Source organism: Scylla paramamosain, unplaced genomic scaffold (assembly GCF_035594125.1).
Source record: "Scylla paramamosain isolate STU-SP2022 unplaced genomic scaffold, ASM3559412v1 Contig84, whole genome shotgun sequence".
Classification (NCBI taxonomy): Eukaryota; Metazoa; Arthropoda; class Malacostraca; order Decapoda; family Portunidae; genus Scylla; species Scylla paramamosain.
In genome coordinates, this window is record NW_026973749.1 from 108,228 (window position 1) to 130,000 (window position 21,773).

General features: G+C 39.9%; 1 protein-coding gene across 3 annotated transcripts in view; it reads left to right on the forward strand.

The window, feature by feature from the left end:
- Positions 1–21,773, forward strand: part of LOC135098817 (circumsporozoite protein-like) — a 128,796-nt gene that overhangs the window by 63,353 nt on the left and 43,670 nt on the right. For all 3 annotated transcript variants that reach the window (XM_064001208.1, XM_064001207.1, XM_064001209.1), the window contains one exon: positions 15,941–15,994. In XM_064001208.1, the coding sequence (XP_063857278.1) occupies positions 15,941–15,994 (54 nt within the window). The remainder of the gene's footprint in view (positions 1–15,940; positions 15,995–21,773) is intronic.

Here is a 21,773-nt window from a genome sequence, read left to right on the forward strand (position 1 = left end):
TGCTGGCGTGGGAAAACCATCGTGCAGTGTGGGGAAAACTGACTGCATTTTGATTGGAAAGAATGAAGTGAGATTTTATCATTATTCCTAAGGAAAATAAAAAAAAAAGGAGGATCAGGAGGAGGAGGATGTGGTGGTGGTGGTGGTGGTGGTGGTAGAGTTCGTAATTTCTCTGTTCCTCCTCCTTAGGGTGAATTGTAGATTTTTTCACTTCTCAAAATTGCACAAGTTTTCCTTTCTTATTGCACAAAATAAAATAAAAAAATCAATATTTCCGAAAAGACGGTATTCAAATTTAAGAGAAAGCTTTTTCACTTGTCTTATTCATTGTGACGTAACATTCTGAGGTAATTTGTGCGCCCACAGGCAGAGACAAAAGGGTGTTTGAAGTGGACGCTTTTGCTAATGCCGTTATTACTCTCTAGTGCAGTGGTTTTCATCTCTTTTCAGGCCACGGGCCACTAACAAAAACAGAAAGAAAATTTGGACCCTTTCAATATTGTTTTAATACAACTAATCAACACTGCAGTTCGGTGGCCAGTGGCCACAGGCACGGTGGTCCACAGCACTTGACGACTCGTGTAGCCGCGCGGAAGCTGACAGAAATGAACAGGATGGCTCGTCACCTTGACGCGTATAGTACGAGTATGTTCTCAGGCCCTTGTCCCGGATGGCGGCGTGAATCTTGAACATTCGTTGTAGATTAAACTTAGAAGTGACTCGAAGTATTACCTAACAGCTACAACTTAGACTGTCAATGGTTCTCTTAAATAGAAATGTAATAATAGTAGTTATTCATTTTGATCAAAATTGTTCATCCTGAATTTTCCATTTAATTTTTATCAGCAAATACAGTAGGCATCCTGTGGACCACCCTAAAGAGTCACTGTGGACCACCAGTTGAGAACCATTTCTCCAGTGTGATTGTTTCATGTGGAAGGGTCAAATAATTTAAAAGGACTCTTGAGAACTCTTCGAGACTGAATGTAATGCAGGTCTTGCGAGTGATGCTCGTCAGAGAGAAGCATGTGTTCTTTAAAATTTCAGTACTTTTTTTTTCTTTTTCTGTGCGTTGAGTTAGGTATTCATTTACTTTTATGATCAAGTGTCATCTGACTACCAATTAATGCTTCCTTGAACTGCCTTACTATGGTTCTTTTCATGGAAAAAATTCCAAATAACGTGTTACATTTCATTGGTGGCATGATTTCACTTTAAAATGAATGCAAAGCAATCAATGTGGCACGTTCCATATCCATTATTGTGTCACTTTATTATGCATACAAACACTCCTATTAACGTATCACATCCCGCCCCTGGTGTGATTCCCCTCACCATGAATACAAAGCAATCCAAACGCTACAGTTCAGCCCTGCTCATGAAACACACGCTCTGATACAATTAGGCTTTTCACTTACTTTCAGCCCTTGTTTTCTCTTTAATAGTGTGAGAGTTGACTGGCCTCTTCACTCTTTGATCCCTTTCCCAGTTAAACTCCGTAATTCTCCCTGATTGTTATCTAACTTCCCAAACTTGTTATGACTTGAACTGATCATATATGTTTACTCACCTCCGATTGACTTGAGTTGCTATAAGAGACGAGTATCAAGACACCTTCCTAACTAAATGAACCAACCTGATTTAACTCTCTTTTCCATCCACTCTTTACCATGCGGAAATTAAGTGGTATTGTAAACTGTAACCAAATTGTTACCCTTATGATCTATTCTAGACTCTAATAAGTGATCTGGAGACTATGATAATAACACGCTCCCTCCACTGCACACCAGCTGTCCGTAATGTATCATGTCCAGTGGCTGTTAATATAAACTGACGCTCTATTAACCTGTCATCACTAATCAGTAATCATTCACGCACAAGCTCATCCTCGTCACCACAACATCACCATCACCGTCACCATCACCACAGCTTACACTCCACTCCACCATGATTCTGTCCCATACCTCACCCCCGCCACCACTAATCATTCCTAATTAATCTCCTGTCCCTCACCACCACCACCACCACCACCAACAACAACAACCACAACAACAACAACATCACACCTCATTCTCAACTTCTCCCATTTTCAGGAATTTCTTTCTTCTCTTCCCTCGCTCCACCATCCTTCATCCTCTCTGACTTACTTTCCATCCTTCCTTTTGCCGACATAATGCTTGCAACAGACGCCCCTCCTCTTCCTCCCCCTCCACCTCCCGTCCCGTAGTATTAGCATGGCCTTGTCTCCCCTTATAAGCAGGGAGCTGTGGGAGGAACTGGAGGGATGCTTAGTAAAACATGTCGAAATAGCGTTGTCTAGCCGCCGCCGAGTATAGGAGTGTATTGAGGGTGCATTATCTCGGTACAGTGGCGGTGAACGGGGAGATGGATCGGTGAGTATGTTTAGGCGCAGATAGAGAAAAGTGTTGTTGGTCTGACGAATTGATTAATGAATAGGTATCTGGTTGAACTGGTAGAGTTATAGATAGATGGCTGGATGGGTAAATGGTTAAATAGATCGACTGGCTGATAAATAGATATATAGATGGACAGATGGATGGATAGATAGATTGATAGATAGATGAATAAATGAATAAGTATTTAATTAGATATAAAAATAAATAGATGGGTAGATAAACAGTTCAGTAAGTAGAAAATAGATTAGGTAAATAGACAGACAGACAGACAGAGAGACAGACAGACAGACAGACAGACAGACAGACAGACATACTGAATTAACGTGTCGTGTTCTGAGATATTGCAAGGAATTGGTTTATAAATGGTACAGTAAAACTCACAAACATTTTCATATTTTAATTAATAACTACTAATTATTTACATTTCTTACAACTCAAAATTTCTCACTCGCATTCATCTTTAAATCATTCAAAGTTATTAGGTGTTACCTTATATCTCTTCAACATATTCACTGATCAACGCAATCATCGTGCAAAACATAGACAATATCACATGCACAAACACAACAAATATTCAGTCGGCGCCATTAATGTTCAGTGAGAAAAACACACATGATATCAGCAACACATCAATCACTATAAACATTCCATTTCTACTTTCTTGTGACTTATTTTATCTTCACTTCTTTCTTTTTCCTTATTTTGTTTTCTTTCGTCTTTTTTTTTTTTTTTTTTTGACAGTACAATATATATTGTGGTATGGGGGTCACCACAAACGCTAATTCTTCAAATTAGATTGATATAAGTAGTGGCGTTCCTCAGTGTTCAATCTTAGGACCGATCCTCTTCATAATATATATCAATGACATAGACGAAGGAATCAGAAGTAAATTGTCAAAATTGACAGATACTAAAATTGCTAACAAGACTGACACCAAACCAACGTCAAATTTTGCAAAATGATGTATACACTCTCATTGAATGGTGTGAAACGTGGCTTATAACTTTGATTTTGATAAATGCCACGTATTGAATATAGGAAATAGCAATCTGCTGGAAAATTTTTAAAAGTAATCCCCCCATCAATAGTTTGGATCCTGAGAAAGATCTGGGAGTTTTAGTGACAGCAGATCTTGAACCAAGCAAACACTGTACCGAAGTCATTGAAATTGCTAATAAATTAATAGTTTTCATTAAGAAGATCTTTCACCTTCAAATCTGAAAAAAAAATAAATAAAAAAATCTGGCTTTGTACAACTCACTTGTACGCATTCATCTTGAATACAATGTACAGTTTTTGTCATCCTACTACAGAAGGAATATTGAGAAATCAGAAAAAAAGACAATACGAAGTAGAGTAACGAAAATTACTTGAAAGCCTCGCAATTAACCCTACAAGGAACGTCTTAAAGAACGAGATCTATTCTCCCTATCCAAACGCAGGCTAAGAGGGGATCTGATATTGCTTTACTAAACTTTTAAGGGTTTCACAAATATGAGACCCGAATTCTTCCTAAGACTCAACATGTCTAATGTTACAAGAAACAATAGCAAATTATAGGTAAGCGATTTCAAACAAATGAAGCCAAACATTTTACTTCAATCGTGTCATAAATATGTGGAATTGTGTTCCATCAAGCGTCGTTAACTCAGGTACTGTACACTCATTGAAAACCTGTCTTGACAAGTATGTAGACACTAATTCCCGGTTGTCATTGTTCATGTCTGAATAACGAACACGTTCACTCCGTACTGTCCGTGCTGGCATGTAGATTGTATGTGGTAGAAGTAGTCCTCCTCTCTTTCTTAGTTTCCTCTCACATTCCATGTTGTTTTTTATTTCTATACAACATGGTACCATTTCCTTTCTCAGGTGAGCCTTGCCTGGAGGGATAGGGGGTGGGGGATGGAAGGACCCTTCTTCTGTGCTATCCTTTCTCTACCACTAATAGAGTAGAATAGTTACCCAAACAAACTTATAAGAACCTCTTGGTCTGTTACTGTTTGGACTTTTTTTTCTGCATAACAAATAAATTCAGTACATAAGTAACAGAAAAAAAAAAAAAACAGTAGAAAATATAGATGTAAATGCCAATGACACCGTGCAGTGCATAAAGAATAAAAAAACAAGGTCTCCATCGTTACAAATACTGAACTATCAAAACTTACAACTTACAAGATACGACACGGAAATAAAAGGACACAAACCCGCTACACTACAATGATGGTGCTGATGACGATGATGACGGTAATAATAATAATTATAATGGTAATAATAATAATAGTAATAATTATTATAATAATAACTAATATATATTAATATGTAATGATAATAATAATAATAATAATAATAATTAATAATAATAATAATAATAATAATAATAATAATAATAATAATAATAACAACAACAACAACAACAACAGTACCACTTCACTGCGTATCGCCTCACGCGGGGAGCAGGGGTGGGAGGGGCACAGGTCTTTCTTCTTTTTCATGCAATACTCTTTTTTATACCTATGAAGCATAAACACACTTGCAGCCTCCGCTGGTCCCCCTACCCTCTCTCCCTTAATCCCTCCCGACGCCGCCCTTCCTCCCAGTCGGAAGCTTTCATCCTGCTGATAGGTAGTAAAGCCTGTGTGAAGAAGTGAGTGCTTCACCAGCTTTTTCAATGACATAATTTGATTGATGTCTATGTTGAGAGTGGACGTGAATTACGAATAAAGCAATCCGTGGTTCTCTGGGCTGAGTCATTCTCGTGCTGCAGGATGGACAGGTGTAATGTTGTGTTGTTGTTATTGTTGTTGGTGATGGTGGTGGTGGTGCAGCACAGGGGAGGTTTCCAGGAGGCGACTCCAGATACAAGGAATGCTCGCCTCTGTAACGTTCTCTGATCTCACCTACTGCTATTTGCACTCCACGACATACTCCCACAAGTCAACAATTATCTAATTATCATTGTGGGAATGAACGCTCACTTTAGAATCAGCAGCAGTTTTTCTTATTGAACTTTTGGTGCTGCATGAACACTGGAGGGGAAATCATGTGTTCAAATATATTTTGTTTACCGTTGGGGTTTCGTTGCGTAGTGACAGTCTTGGGAACCCAGTGTGTGTGGGATGCTAGGGGTCATATCCCATAGAAAATACAATAAAAAAATAACGTAATGAAATTAATTCACATCATAATTCTTTAATACATACTGGCGTGAACATTAGATGGGGAAATAGACCAACTTTACAAAAAAGATTGGGAAGATGGGGAAGTAGACCAACTTTAAAAAAAAGAAAAAGGGCCCTCGTGGCCCAGTGGGTAGAGTGATGCACTTGGAGTTTGGCGTGAGGGAAGTGAGGGGCGCGTAGGTTCGAACCCCCCTCTCGGAACTCACAAAAACCTTCAAAGAGCATCCCTCCATCACCATGTGTGCCTCAAACACACAGGTACGGTGATGGAGCTGCCCACGGGGAGGAGGGGAGGTGAGTGCGCAGCACCTCCCTACCCCTCCCCAGGGGAGGAAGGCACCGCCTTACCGCCCCCGGGAGAGCAAGGGAGGTGAGTGCACAGCGCTTCCCTTCTCTCCCCTACCTAACCCTGGCAAGTCTACGGACTACCAGGCAAAAAATAATAAAAACAAAAAAAATGAATAAATAAAATAAATAAAAAAATAAATAAATAAAAAAATAAATAAAAATAGAGGTAAGTGCATAGCACTTCCCTTCTCTCCACTTAACAGGAAAAATATATAAAAAAAAACAACATAAAGGTGAGTGCATAGCACTTCCCTTCTCTCCCAGCCTTCCACGCAAAAAAAAAAAAGAAAAAGAAAATAGATAAATGAAATAAAATAAAATAAATAAATAAATAAAGCAAATAAGTAAATAAATGATTAAAATAAAAATAAAAACCTCCCTACAACCTCGGACCTCGGGAGAGCAAGAGAGGTGAGTGCACAGCACTTCCCTTCTCTCCCCAAGTCTACGGACTACCACATCAAAAAGAATAAAATCTATATAGGTATAAAGAAAAAAAAAACAATAAAATAAATAGAAAATAAAATAAAATAAATAAATAAAATAAAATTAACAAAAAATAAATAAAGTAAAAACCAAAAAACTCCTAATTCCCCCGTCATTAAAAGTGACTGAGTCTGGCAATCAACAATAAATAATAAAAATAAATCAATACCAACCTGACTGATCCTGACAACTCCAAAGACCACCACCCCACCTGTGAAGCACGGGAGGTGAGTGTGCAGCACCTCCCTACCCTTCCCAGTCTCCCAGTTTGACTTTGACCAACAATCTGACTCATTCTGGCAACTCCAACTGTACAGACCACCACCAGTACTCCAGTACTCCCCACCCCACCCTGGCAACTGATCCTGGCAAGGTGAGTGCGTAGCACTTCCCGTGACTCATCCTGGCAACTCTAAAGACCCACCATACTGACTGACCCTGGGAAGCACGGGAGGTGAGTGTGCAGCACCTCCCTACCCTTCCCAGTCTCCCATCAATCTGACTCATCCTACCAACTCCAAAGAGCAACTCCAACTGTACAGACCACCACCACCACCACCCCTCTGATCTTGGCAAGGTGAGTGCGTAGCACTTCCCTTGTCTGACCCTGACTGACTGACCCTGGCTGCTCAAAAAAACAAACAACCTGCCTGATTTACAGATATGTAATCACCAAACTGACTGGCCCTGGGGAGCATGTGAGGTGAGTGTGCAGCACCTCCCTACACTTCCCAGTCTCCCAGTTTGACCTTACTCATCCTGGCAACTTCTAAGAGCAACTCTCTGACACTGTGACTCTGATCCCTACATCCCTACATCTTACCCTGTCCAGGGTAGGTGAGTGCGTAGCACTTCCCTACCACCAGCCTGACTGACCCTGGCAACTCTAAAAACAACCATCCTGACTGACTTACAAATCTTACTCTAATCTGGCAACAGACCACCAAATTGACTGACCGTGGGGAGCATGGGAGGTGAGTGTGCAGCACCTCCCTACCCTTCCCAGTCTCCCAGTTTGACTTCCACCACCAATGTGACTCATCCTACCAGCTCCAAATCTACCACCACCACCACCCCTCTGATCTTGGCAAGGTGAGTGCGTAGCACTTCCCTGGGCTTGACTGACTGACCCTGGCAACTCCAAAAATAACCAACCTGACAGATGTTACAAATGTAACCTGGGGAGCATGGGAGGTGAGTGTGCAGCACCTCCCTACCATTCCCAGTCTTCCACCAACTTGACTTGAATTATGACTGGGGAGCAGGGGAGGTGAGTGTGCAGCACCTCCCTACCCTTCCCAGTCTTCCACCAACTTGACTTGAATTATGACTGGGGAGCAGGGGAGGTGAGTGTGCAGCACCTCCTACTTTCTCCACTCTGTCTACCCTACCACCTACCAACTCAGACCATCAAACTGACTGTCTTAGAACAAGAAGAGGAAGCAACGCCATCAGAGGAAGAAGAAGCAGCAGCAGCAGCAGCAGCAGCAGCAGCATTACCGCCATCAGAGGAAGAAATCAAGAAAAAGAAGCAGAGAAAAAGAACTACCACCACTGCTCTCAGAGGAAGAAGCAGCAGCGTCACCGCCATCAAATCTCCGTTGGCGCCAGGCAAACTTCGACCTGTGATGGGCTGTGTTTAGAGAGGGGAAAAAAAAGTTGCTTGAAAGGAAACTACGCTAACTCAGTTAGGGGACTGACTGTGAAAGTGCCAGGCAAGGCTGTTGCTTCAGACATCCACACTTCAACTTCAACAATGCATGCGAGAATGTTGCTGTATTATTCCTCCTATTCCTTCTTCTTTTTCTTCTCCTGCAGAAGACTGTCTTATTACTACGTAATTTTTTTTTCTCATAATTTATTCAATGTTATTTTATTTTTTTCAGTATTTCCACCTTTTCTAAATCCATTTGATAAATTTATGTCCACTTGAACCTTGGACAACTGATTACAAAAGAATTACATGAATATTTGACTTTTTTTTCTGTAGTCTTAAAACGCCACATCTCAAACACATGAGGCGCGGGTTGCGTTTGAGTGTACTGTAATATACCAATATAATACATGAATTTGTAATACTTTAATCACAATTTATATCTTTTCATACTAAGCAGTATGGCAACTTACTTCTTCTTCCTCATGACACTGGTCATGTCATGTACACTTCCATGTAGCCAACAATTCTGGGTAACCTTTGAAAAATATCATGCATCCTGGTGTGCACCATGCAACCAGGCTGACTTAACCTACGCCTCTGTAACCTAAGCTGGACACTTGAACAACTATAAATGCATTTTGTCTATCTTAGCTCCTGCAGGGCCGAGGTGGACAGGTGTTTGTCCAGGATGCCTCGTGTTACTTCTCACCGCGTGTTTTATCTGTTGGAGATTATTACACTAAATATGCTGCTGCTCCTGCTGCTGCTGCTGCTGCTGCTGCTGGTGCTGTTGCTGTCGCTGATCTTGCTGCTGTTGTTGGTATTGCTGCTTTTCCTTCCTTCCACAACAACAACAACAACAAGAGGAGCAACTACTACGGTTACTACTACTACTACTACTACTACTACTACTACTACTACTACTACTACTACTACTACTACTACTAGTACTACTATTACTACTACTACTACTACTACTACTACTGCTCCTCCTGCTGCTGCTGCTGCTGGTATAGCTGCTGCTGCTGCTGGTGCTGCTGCTGGTGCTGCTGCTGTTGCTGCTGCTGCTGCTGTTGTTGCTCCTGCTGCTGCTGCTGCAACTGCTGCTACTGGTGCTTAACTTCACAAAAATCATCACTGTCGTTTTTGCCGTCGTGCGTGCGGTGCCTCTAATCGTCGTCGTCCTCGTTCTCATCGTCGTCGTCGTAACAGTAGCATCGCCTGTCAGAGTAAAAAGACAGGCTAAAAGAATACCAGAGGTCACAGAGAACTGGAACGGGAAAAGCACCACATTAATTGTTACCTGTGGAGAACAAAACAAAATATACTGGATACATGACAGAACAGCAGCATTTCTTTAATTAACGTGTGTCTGTGTGTGTGTGTGTGTGTGTGTGTGTACAGCGAGGGAGAGTTACATAAAGTTACATAGAAATACAGGCCACAACAAACCTTGCGGTTCTCACGAGATGATCTGTCCTAGGGCTACTAAGGTGATAGTAGAAGAAAAGGACAGCAAAGCGGAAGGCTCTCTCCTCACCCTCCACTCCCTCCGTCATAAGCCGTACAGGAAACAAATCTGAAGTAAATACCTTACTGGGTTAGAGAAGAAAAACCCGAAGGAAAATTTATAGGAAAGAATGAAAATAGATGAAATGAGGTGCCCTCATTTCCTGGAGGCAAGGAGTTTTAATCTGTAACAAACAAACACTGTTAACTGCGGATTTGAGGTAAAATATTTATCAAGACGGCGTTTCAAATTTTCTACGGTATTGCAAAAAAAAAAAAAAAAACCCTGCCAGAAATTAAACACATGTATGGCGCTCCCTTTGACTGCGGTTCAAGCTGGTGGCGGCGACGTGCTGGTGGTGGTGGTGGTGGTTGGGGGGGGCGATGGTTGTGGCTGGGAAGTTAACCAATTTAATTTCGTGTTCATTTCTATATATAATTAGTTTTTTTTCTCTCTCTCTCTCTCTCTCTCTCTCTCTCTCTCTCTCTCTCTCTCTCTCTCTCTCTCTCTCTCTCTCTCTCTCTCTCTCTCTCTCTCTCTCTCTCGGGAGTTCCTTGATGAATTGCCATGTTCTCATGACTCTCTCCCACTATTTATTGGTCTTTCATCTTTTTATATCCTGCATGAGTCTGCTCCCGGGAATTAGGTATGGTAGTTGTACGGTGATAAATAATATTTCAGTGCGACCTTTGCAATATCTTCCTTTATTTATGAAAGCTTTCGTTACTGTGAAGTGTGGCTCGAATATTATTATTGTTTTTTTATGTAAATATTTTTCGTTGTATTTGTCCAGCACATTTTTGTTATGCGCGAAGAAAGTAAGTGATCATTTAAATCCCGAACTTTAATTTCATATGCATAAAGAAGTTTAAATTAGAGAGTGAAATGAAGAAGGACTCCTTAACGTGTGGGAAGTGCCTGCCAACCTACTATGGAAGGTGTGCTGCGCAAATCATGATTGTATAGGAGCGTGATGTAACCTGTTCACACTGATACCACTTACAGACAAGCCTTCAAGTACCTTGGTATTTCGTAGTTGTGGTTTAAATAATGTTTTGACTTGTTTAGGTAATCATCAGAGAGAGAGAGAGAGAAAGAGAGAGAGAGAGAGAGAGAGAGAGAGAGAGAGAGAGAGAGAGAGAGAGAGAGAGAGAGAGAGAGAGAGAGAGAGAGAGAGAGAGAGAGAGACCGGACAGGTAGGCAGGAAGACAGACGGTCAAACAAACAGGCAGGGAGGCAAGCAAGCAAGCAAGCAATCAAGGAGGCAGACAGACTAACGGGCGGGGAAAGAGGTGGATGGACATACAAAAAAGAAAGAAAGAAAGCAGGCAGACAGACAGGGTGACAGGGAAATAGTCAGCCTAACTTGAAGAGGATAGGCAGGCAAAGAAGCAGGCAGACAGGCAGGCAGGCAAAAATAGAAGGCAAGCAAGCAGACAGAGAAACAGACAAATAGACAGAGGGACAGATGGATGTGCGGGCAGACACAGACATGGACAAAGTAGTTTTAAATAGCGGCAGAAACTGGTATATTTCATTCTAAAGAATATATTTGCACAATTTTTTTTTTGTAAAGCACTTTAATAAATAGTTTACCGTGCCCTGCAGCGAGTACTTAACCAAAAATCCAGCTGAATTAGTCATTGGGATATTAATACAGCATAATGTTTGCATAATATAAACGTATGCCTCTTCCGTTACTCGTATATTCCTTCGTGATAACAATTACTGTAAGCGAAGAAAATGCATACATAGTGACCTAACTATATTTTTTCTCTAATTGCCTCGTATTTACGGTATGCCATTTTTCAGGCACAATACGTAGTTGTCATTGATTTCCTAAAACTACTAAATATACTCGTAAATATTGTTCCACTCGCAATGTTACACCAGACACACACACACACACACACACACACACACACACACACACACACACACACACACACACACACACACACACACACACACACACACACACACACACACACACACACACACACACACACACACACACACACACACACACACACACACACGCGCGCGCGCGCGCAACATTAATACAAATAGATGTGTTGCAACAAAGTAACAGAGATTGGGATGCTCTTTCTTACAGAACATTATAGTGAAGATGTGAGGCAGAGATAAACAGACAGACGCAGACAGACAGATTGATTTAAAACACTTAGTAACATGTACTTGTTCTAAGCAATTCTAAGTGACCATTACTTTCCCGTTCATTCCCATTCATTGAAGCATTTCAGTGTTGAGACGCAAAGGTAGTGTAAGTGTTGAGGCAGCGGTGGTAGTGGCCCCTTCACCTCGCAGCGAGGCAGGAAGGGGAGGCGAGGGACACCAGCAGTGACTGGCCTGAAGGCGCCTTGCGTCCCGCCTCCTCTGTGCGACACTCTCCCTAGATTGCCTTCATCCGTCAATCGCAACATGACTTGTGCTCCTCCTCTTCAGTCTCACTTAACTACCACCTTCATATTCTAGACACACTTTACTTTCCCTCCTGGCTTCAGCTCAAGGTTTTCCAAGGTCAGTTGAATTGCTTGTGTTCTCGGACTGATGCTAACGGCGCTAATCCGCGCATGGCTTAGCAGTGGACTGTTGGCTTTTCTCTCATCCTGGTACACGCGGCGATGGTACCAAGGGAATCATTGTCTTGGCGGAGTGTTAGGGAGGGTGAGGCGAGGCATGGCAGGGTATCTCTTGACTGGAAACCTTAAGTAAGGTAATCGAAGCGAAGTCGAACTGGAAGGTTTGCAATAAAATTAGTGTTGCTGCTCAAGCTGAAGGAGGATTGTTAGGATGTTACTTCTTAGAAAATAGCCTTACTTAGTGAAATATAGTAAAGATGGGTAAAAGAGAGAAGGTGAATTCTACTTGAGAGCGAGATATAGTTTGAGAGAGAGAGAGAGAGAGAGAGAGAGAGAGAGAGAGAGAGAGAGAGAGAGAGAGAGAGAGAGAGAGAGAGAGAGAGAGAGAGAGAGAGAGATTCCTTACAGTGAAAGCTTTAAGTTCAGTGAAATAGCATCATTATTCTTCATTGACACTCTTAAGCTGCAGACGCTAGAAAGAAATCAGTCACAACCCAGAAGACATGATATAGAAAAGTAGATTCAACTGTTTCCATATTTTCTCTTGAATATAAAGAACAGATAATAGATTGACAATAACGAAACGATTTACTCGTAAGAGGCTTTGCTTGGGATGAGAGGAGGTTAGGGAGTCCTGTTCTGGAGTGAAGCCGTAAACACTGGTGATGTAGAACTGAAATAAGAATTTGTCTCATCGTTGTCTCGTCAACAGCATTCAGTAACGTTCCTTTATAAACTTAATGAAATCCCACTCTTGTTTTAATACTAAGTAGGATAAACAGAAGCATAAAGTAGAACCGTGCATCTAAATATTTCAAATAAAAGTGTAGTCTCATACATATTAGTCTAAGTGGACCCAAGTTGAAAGTAACTGATCTGTATGACTGTATAAAGAACTTTTCAGCCAATGAATGTACAGTATCTCCGAAAACTATCTTTAAAGTGTGGCGCGAACTGTGGCATAATGAACAATACGAAACCCGCTGCCTGATCACGTGTCGTGTCGGTAAGGTTGGTATGCATGGCTTGACGTGATGCTAAGATGCCTTTCTATTTGTTAGGTCATATGTAATATACGGCAACCATCCTTAGTGTGCAGGGCTACCAATTGTCACTGGCGTTATCACCAAACGTGTCAGATATTATCGTCCATTGTGTCAGAATGTAGAGCTCTTTAAAATAAAGATAATTTGGTAGCTACTGTACAATATCCACTTGGAGAGAGAAAGGGACAGATACCGTCAAAACATCCATCCCACCACACTCTCAGCTCCGGTTAATGCTCTGCCACCTCGAGCAGCAGCCACGCAGATTTACAGATTGCTGGAAAAAAAAAAAAAAAAAAGGTAATTGTGGTAGCTATACCTTTGTTGTTCCTTCTATAGTGCACAGCCGCGTGTAGTGACTGTAGTCTCCTGAGTGCCCTAAAGAGGATTCTAGCTATAAATAATTTGGTAAATCTGACGGACAGTCAAGCAGCTTTTCTCGGATACTGTGTGTTTGTGTGTGTGTGTGTGTGTGTGTGTGTGTGTGTGTGTGTGTGTGTGTGTGTGTGTGTGTGTGTGTGTGGGTGGGTGTGTGTGTGTGTGTGTGTGTGTGCGTGTTTGTGTGTGTGCGTGTATCTGTCTCTCGGTGAGTCATTCCACGTGCTGGTGGCACCTTCATTAACAACCAAAGGCTCATTGACATAAAATATTATTGCAGAGAAGCAGATCAACATAAAAATGCTCGCACAGTCTGATGGGGCCGAGTCTTCCGACCACAGAACACCTCGAACCTGCTATTCTTTATATTGTTAGTTCTGGAGAGAGAGAGAGAGAGAGAGAGAGAGAGAGAGAGAGAGAGAGAGAGAGAGAGAGAGAGAGAGAGAGAGAGAGAGAGATGAAGCTGACATGATCATTTAATATGATTATGAGCATCGGATCCCATGAAGGGCAACTAGAGGGCCAGGAGAGGGTAAGGTACTCACACAAGCCCTTATGTAGGGGAAGTACTGGAGGCTTGGAATAAACTCTATGAAACCAGATGTACTGGAGTTTTCATTGCAACTGTTTGTTATTATTATTATTATTATTATTATTATTATTATTATTATTATTATTATTATTATTATTATTGTTATTATTATTGTTAAATATGTTATTGTTATTATTATAGCAGGCCTTAACAGTCAAGGGATTTAATAGTCATTCCTATGCAGAGATAAATAATTGTGAGAGAGAGAGAGAGAGAGAGAGAGAGAGAGAGAGAGAGAGAGAGAGAGAGAGAGAGAGAGAGAGAGAGAGAGAGAAGCGTAAATGAAAGTATATTTGCATAAAATGTTGATAAGCGGCCTAAATACTCCGAGGGCTCGCGAGTCTCAAGTGTGAGTAGGGAATAAAAAGGCTCGTCAGCTTGGTGTTCATTAGCATGCCTTCATCAGACGTGTGATTACTCGTGTGTTCAGACGACGGGAGATTGAATTACACGTCGTTAATGCTTTTAATGAGGATATTTATTTATATATTTGTTTATTAGTTGGTCATCTCCAGCCTAACATCTGGAGCTTCATTACATTATGTTCCAGGGAAAATATGAGTAAATCGTGTGAGTCTTGCCGTGGTAGGAAAGACGACCTCCTGCGGGACCTTATCAAAAGAGCGTCTGACACTGGTTTGGTAAGCGACGGGACAAAAAAAAAAAAAAAAAAAATAGGATGCGTATGGTAATGCGTATATAGGAATAATATTGCCAGCGAAACACTACCTTGGCTTTGCAGTGAGGCTTTTGTATTCAGATGACCGCATGAACTGAAATATGTAGACACAACTATATTAGGCAGGTCCAGTGAAAGGTATCACACTAAATGTATTGCTTCATCCAGACGAGTTAGCAGCACAAGCATGAAGGAGGGTCGATCTCACAGGTGTTTGCTTTTGTTGAGATCCTTACCAAGAAGCGGTGACATCCAGAACCAACAGCAACTACGATATCTGTGTGGTCTGTGGAGCCTTTGTTGTTGTTGTTGTTTTGTTGTGTAAGAGGTTATAGGGAACATCCTGTGTCCTCGCAGTAACCACACGAAAAGGCAGGTATCTCACTAGGAGTAATCAGAGAGTTGTTGTTGTTGTTGTTGTTGTTGTTGTTGTTGTTGTTGTTGTTGTTGTTGTTGTTATCAGAACCACAAACGGAGGAAGGTGGATGTGTTGTATTACTGAATAACAATAAAGAAAGATGAATAGATGAGTCAGGCCACCTTGGTAGAGATAGTCAAAAGGGACTTTCATTTTTTGTGCCGTGAATACTTTTTATGGCTAGAATGAAGTGGTACTTATTATTTTCTAAGTATATCCTTGCTGTTGTTTTTAGGTTTGTACCGCTGAATGTTGGGAAGCTTTGCATTTAATATTTTTGCTTCTTTTTATTTTCTTATTTGATCTTGTTATATATGTAATTGTGCTTGTTCGTTTTATTTTGTTGCAACTGTTGTGCATATTTAACATTCTTAGCGTTTCAAGTGTGTTCTGTTTTCAGTGTTGTTTTTCATGTATCCATGTGTTTTTGCTTGCAGGAATTTGACACGTTTTATTTACGACATTTCTTCAGTATTTATTCTTTCCTTTTTTGTTCATGTGTATGTTGTAACTCATGCAGTAAAGGATTTGTGGTGGTTCTGTTCATGATGCTTCATTTTTAGCTCTTTTTAGAATAGTCAAGCTGCATCACTTTTTTTATGTGGATGTTTTGATATTTTCAGGAAAGGATGGCAGGTGGTGCCGCGGTGAACACTGCCAACACGTGCAGGAGGAAAGTGAGTACCTGCTTCATTACATGATGTGCACTCTGTTTGGAACTCGCTGTTAAACTTTTTTTTCCATGTCAACCGAAACCTGTCACTGTTGCCTGCCTTTCTCCTGTCAGCTTCCCACGAATCTATGAAGGAAAGAAAGGATGTGCTTCCATGGTATCGTGTCAGTAGTATTATCCATTGAAGGATTAGTTTTAACCTTTTTCCAAAGCGTTGTTTTTGTCTCCCATTTTTGTGCCTTCCCAGGGTATATATATGAAAGAAGAAAGAATGTAAATTTAGTCTATAATGTCCATTGCAACATCTTACAGGGAAAAAGTCCTTTGAGGATTAACCGAATCTTTTTCAAAACTATAATTTTTGTATTTCAGTCTTCGTGTGCTTATTTTAGTGTATGCATAGAGAAAAGAAGGACACGAAATCATATATTTTCTCTAATGGTGTCATCTTTTTGTTATAAATATTTACTTGGAGATTCAATTGAAACCTAACAATTAGCTATCATTTTTACTTTCTTATTTTTTTTTTCGTATACATCTTTTGTATGTACGAAAATGTGAGTGAAGAAAGGAAAAAGGCAATTATAAAAAAAAAATTTCCACAATAACAGGAATATACACTTGAGGAGTTTTTAGGTAACAAATATCAGATCTTCTAATTTATCCGTTTATTTATCCTTTACTGTGTTTTACTGTTATGTAGATTAGTAATATTTTGCATGTTATGATAAAGTGTCCTTGGAAACTATTACTGTAACACATTTCATTTAGTGTGAATTTGATTTCCACGTAAAAAAAAAAAAAAATGGATAAATAAATAAATAAAATAAAAATAAAATAAAATATAAATCTTTCCTTCTATGGAGAAAACATATTTACATTTTCTTTGTTCAATGGGGAGTTTTTAGAACTAGTGGTTGTCACCAGGTGGCAGCACAGACACAAACTCTTCTCTCACATACAAGCAATATTAGATATACCTACAGTGTTATTATATATATATATATATATATATATATATATATATATATATATATATATATATATATATATATATATATATATATATATATATATATATATATATATTTTTTTTTTGTAGGAAGGACACTGGCCAAGGGCAACAAACATATGAAGATGCAATGGGCTTATATAATATATTTTTCTACGTAATCCCTTCCAAGTGGTAACACAAGGAAAATGAAACTCTTTTCATGAACAAATGTATATAAATTGATTTTTTAGTGAATCGGCATTTAGATTTATTTGGTCATCTTAAGATTTCCAAATGAATACACTCTTGATTGGAAACGTCTTAATGTAGACGACAGTAAACATAAAGGCAACATGTCTGTGACAGTCAAAAGTCCAAATTACATAGATCTCCTTCCTAGTTTATGGAAACGGCAATTTTAATAAAAAAAATTGGCAACTGGAGTGTCCTGGCGATAGTAATGCTGTATCTCTAACCAAAACAAACACCTGACTCGGCCGCGCTGGTTGAACTTAAGAAACACGTTGTCGAACATGAAGTTGAATGTTGCTGCGGTGCCCATCTCCACTACGCCCTAAGCAATGGATTACGGCAGCTGGACACTACAGCAGCAGCAGGATCGCCTGAGAGATGTTTGTTTTGGTTCTCGATTACTTTGCCTTGTCGCTCGCTTCGTGAGAAGGATGCTAAAATCCCAGAAAAAAAAAAACTAGAGCCATATATCACGATGTTACTGAGTAGGTTGTGTCATACTATATAGTACAGTGTGATTTTTTTTACTTTTTTCATCACGATGCTAGATAATATTGAGAGAATGTGGTCAAATTATTATTATTTTTTTTTTTGTTTGTGATTATCGAGTAATCGAGAAAGTAGGTTGTGTCATACTATATAGTACAGTGCGATTTTTTATTTTTTCCATTGTTCAAATTAATAGTTTTTATACTTGTAATATGATTTATTTAGAAAATGTTAGCAGTTTACTCGATAATCACACTTAAAAAAAAAAAATTTGACCACATTCTCTCAATATTATCTATACCGGATATTGAAAAATCGATACGTCATTTCAATAGTATCATGATGATCAGTGTTCTATGGATCTTTATGCACCTGGGATTTACTACAGCAATATTTTAGCTCTCTTTCCTACAGTTAGATGAGCAGCAACGACATCTAGTGATTTAGTTCCGAAAACTCCCGGGAAGTGTTACCACCTTGATATTTGTGACCTAATCTAAGTTAACTTTTTAGCGTCATAACCTTTGTTGCAGCTTTATTCAAGTAAAAATTAAAGAGAGGAAAGCTTGTATTGTTCTGTGAAGTGTTGTTATTTGTCTATGTGTGTGTTGATTGTCACCTTGAAAAGTCAAGGTGACGTGGGCCTTGATGACTAGAGCCGGCCCACACTATTTGTCTCCCTTTTTTTAGAGGCTCGTCGTTGTAGATTTATGAAAATATTAGTTTCATCACTTTTTTATTTTCCTTGTCATCGAATGAAAGAAAATTTATGATTTTCTTTATCATTTAGTAACGTATTAAATATCTTTGGAGGGATTATTCCCTTAGCAGAGCGAGGTGGTTCTATTTTTGTTACTGCACATCTGTACACCCCACCGCTCCCGCCTGGCCCTGGAGGGTACAACGATGATTTGGCCAGGAGCACCTTTTGGTGTCCATCACATATAAAAGTTTCGATTTCAGTTTCGGAAACACTTCTTGGTTGTTAACTTTTGAAGGCGTATCTTTCTTATTTTATGTAATTTCTTCGTCAGACTCACCTTTTTTTGTTGTATTTTGCATATTTTGATTTATAGGGATGTGGGCGAAGGTTTCTGCCTCGCAACTCTTGCAACTATCGCCTCATCACTACAGATCGAGCTGGTGGGCGCAAAATGCGTGAATTATTTGTCATAACTCACTTCATATATGAGATAGCCAGTTTTGGTTGACACCATCAGTCTCAGACACTTTTTTTTTCTTTTTGTCCTGAGGGTTTAATATAGTCCCCTGATTTTGTGTTTGTTTTGTGGGATGCAGCAGCGGCGGGACCTTTTTCCTTCCTCGCGGCCAGACGACGAGGACTGGCTTTTTGCTGCTCCTCCTGACACACTCACAATTTACCGGTGAGTGACGGGGACGGAGCTGTTTTTGTAGCGCAGTTTCCATTTTTAGGTTTACATTTAGGTGAAGGCTGTCATGCTTGCCTATGTTATTCCATGTGCATGTAAGGTAAGGCTGCTTGACAAAGTGTCTGACTCACTGCAGACACTTGCTTTATGCTGTACTGTAATAAACAAGTAATTTCTCAATGTAAAGGAAACAGTGAGTCACAAAAGTGCCTCTCAATACGATGTGGTAATAAAAAGTAGAATATGAAATAAATAGATAATAAATAAGTGAATAAATAAATAAATAAATAAATGGATGAATTAATGCATACCCTAGAGAACATTTCATACCTACTGAGCTTACCATAGCAAATACACTGATATGCTACAAAAAATGCACACAAGTATATGAAGATGGAAAAAAAATGGGGGAAGTCTGTCGTGTTGTTATTTCTATGGTTACTGCTCTTCTGAATTTGCCATCAGCATGCGTCTCTCCTTCCCCACGCTGACGCTGCACAAGACTTTCACCTTTATTCCGTTCCCTTTCAGTAGTCCAGGAGTTAAGCAATATCTTCATTCTTTCATCCCCTTCATTGGTAAACTCTGGAATTCTCTGTCTGTTTCTGTTTTTTCTCCTTCCTGTGACTAGTTGTTTTAAGAGTGTTGAGGCACTTCCTGAAACATATTTAGATTTTTTATTATTGACTTTCTTTTTATCTTTTCTCTTTTTTTGTCTGTGTGTATGGAAGCGACAACTGAAAAAATATTTTTTTGTTCCTCTGTTTGCCATTCGCCAAGAAGATATGAGAGTGTGAGTATAAGTAGTGGCTATATGCAAATGTTAGAATACCATTTTATACTGATTCTAAATTCAAGATGTATTGCATTGTTTACTGCAGTGTTTCAAGTTGAGCCGTCCAATATCTTTTGCATCTAATTCATTTTTGTGTTCGGCTACTTGAATTTTCATTTCCAAAATGCAGTTCCATGTTTTTAAGAAGCATAAAGGGTTGAAGAAAAATAAAGCTTTCCTGAGTTGTAATAGGTGTTAATGTTGATAACAGTATTAGTCGTAGTAGTAGTAGTAATAGTAGTAGTAGTAGTAGTAGTAGTAGTAGTAGTAGTAGTAGTAGTAGTAGTAGTAGTTGTTGTTTTAGTAAAGAGCAGGATTATCAGCTGGAGTGACACCAATTCAGTTTTTCTATTAATTATATTTTCTTACTATTATTCCACACCTTGTCAATCCACGCAAGGAAAAAAAAAAGAAAAGAAAAAAGAAAACGTATATTAAAAAAAGTGAGAGGCAAGACCAGCAAGTGAAACACGCCCTGCCTTCTCCATAGACTTCACTTGTTTACTGCCGCGCTTCCTGCCTGATAATTATACAGTCTTACGCTGGAGGCGCTTAATGTGGTGCATTTGTGTGAAAGAATTGACTTTTTGCCTTGAATATTTCTCTCTCTCTCTCTCTCTCTCTCTCTCTCTCTCTCTCTCTCTCTCTCTCTCTCTCTCTCTCTCTCTCTCTCTCTCTCTCTCTCTCTCTCTCTCTCAGTGACGTGCATGGTGTGGTTGTCGAGAGCAGAGCAAACGGCCAAATGTACGGCGACGGGCTAGTGTTTGCATGCGCCGCGTTGGGGCGTGCCGTTTGTATGTAAAAGAGGAAGGCAAGTGGTCGAGCGGGGACAAGGAGGAGGAGGAGGAGGAGGAGGCGTAGCGTGGTCTGGATGGCGTGCAGGATTATGACTTTCAGAGGCAGCTTCCCTACACTGTAAGCTTCTATTAGAGTGAGCCACGTGACGGGATGCGCTCTCAGGGTGATTGCTTGTATTCTATGTAGCCTGGCGGGGCTGTGGCACTCCCTGCAGGTTATTGGCTCAGGAGGGTGAGGTAATGTCGGATGTTAGTGTGGTACTCTGCTCTGGGTGATGAGTTGTGTGTAGAACATAAGAACATAATAAATAAGGGAAGCTGCAAGAAGCGACCAGGCTTACACGTGGCAGTCCCTGTATGAAATATACCTACCTATTTCCATCTATTATCCCAATCCATAAACTTGTCTAATCTTCTCTTAAAGCTCTCTAGTGTCTTAGCACTAACTACATGATTACTGAGTTCGTTCCACTCATCTACCACTCTATTTGAGAACCAATTTTTTCCTATCTCCTTCCTAAACCTAAATTTTTCAAGCTTGAACCCATTATTTCTTGTTCTACCCTGGTTGCTGATCCTAAGATTGTTTGTAAGGATACAGCGCCCAAAGTTTGTTAAAGTGATGCAGCTTGTAGAGCATAAATTCAGTGACATCATCACCACTATAGTCTTTCCCTTTACGCTGTGACGGAATGATGTAGTTGTGGTGATGTAGTCTGGGATAATGATGTACACTAGAAAAAATAAATAAAAATCCCAGTAATATCAACAGTTCCATTCTCGTGAAAGGTTCAGTGTTCCTCCATTTTTTTTGTTTATCTTCAGCATTTCCACTTTATGTTCACTTAACTTGACAAGTGTGTTCCACGTGTGTCCCTAGGCAGAAAAAAAAAAAAAAACGTACCATTTTATACTCCTTTTTCATATCTTGATTTATACAAAACTTTTTTTTTGAACGATGTTCTCTGTAAAACACTAGTCTCTTTTTTGTGTGCCTTCTTTTTGTTATTATATGTTTCTAGCTA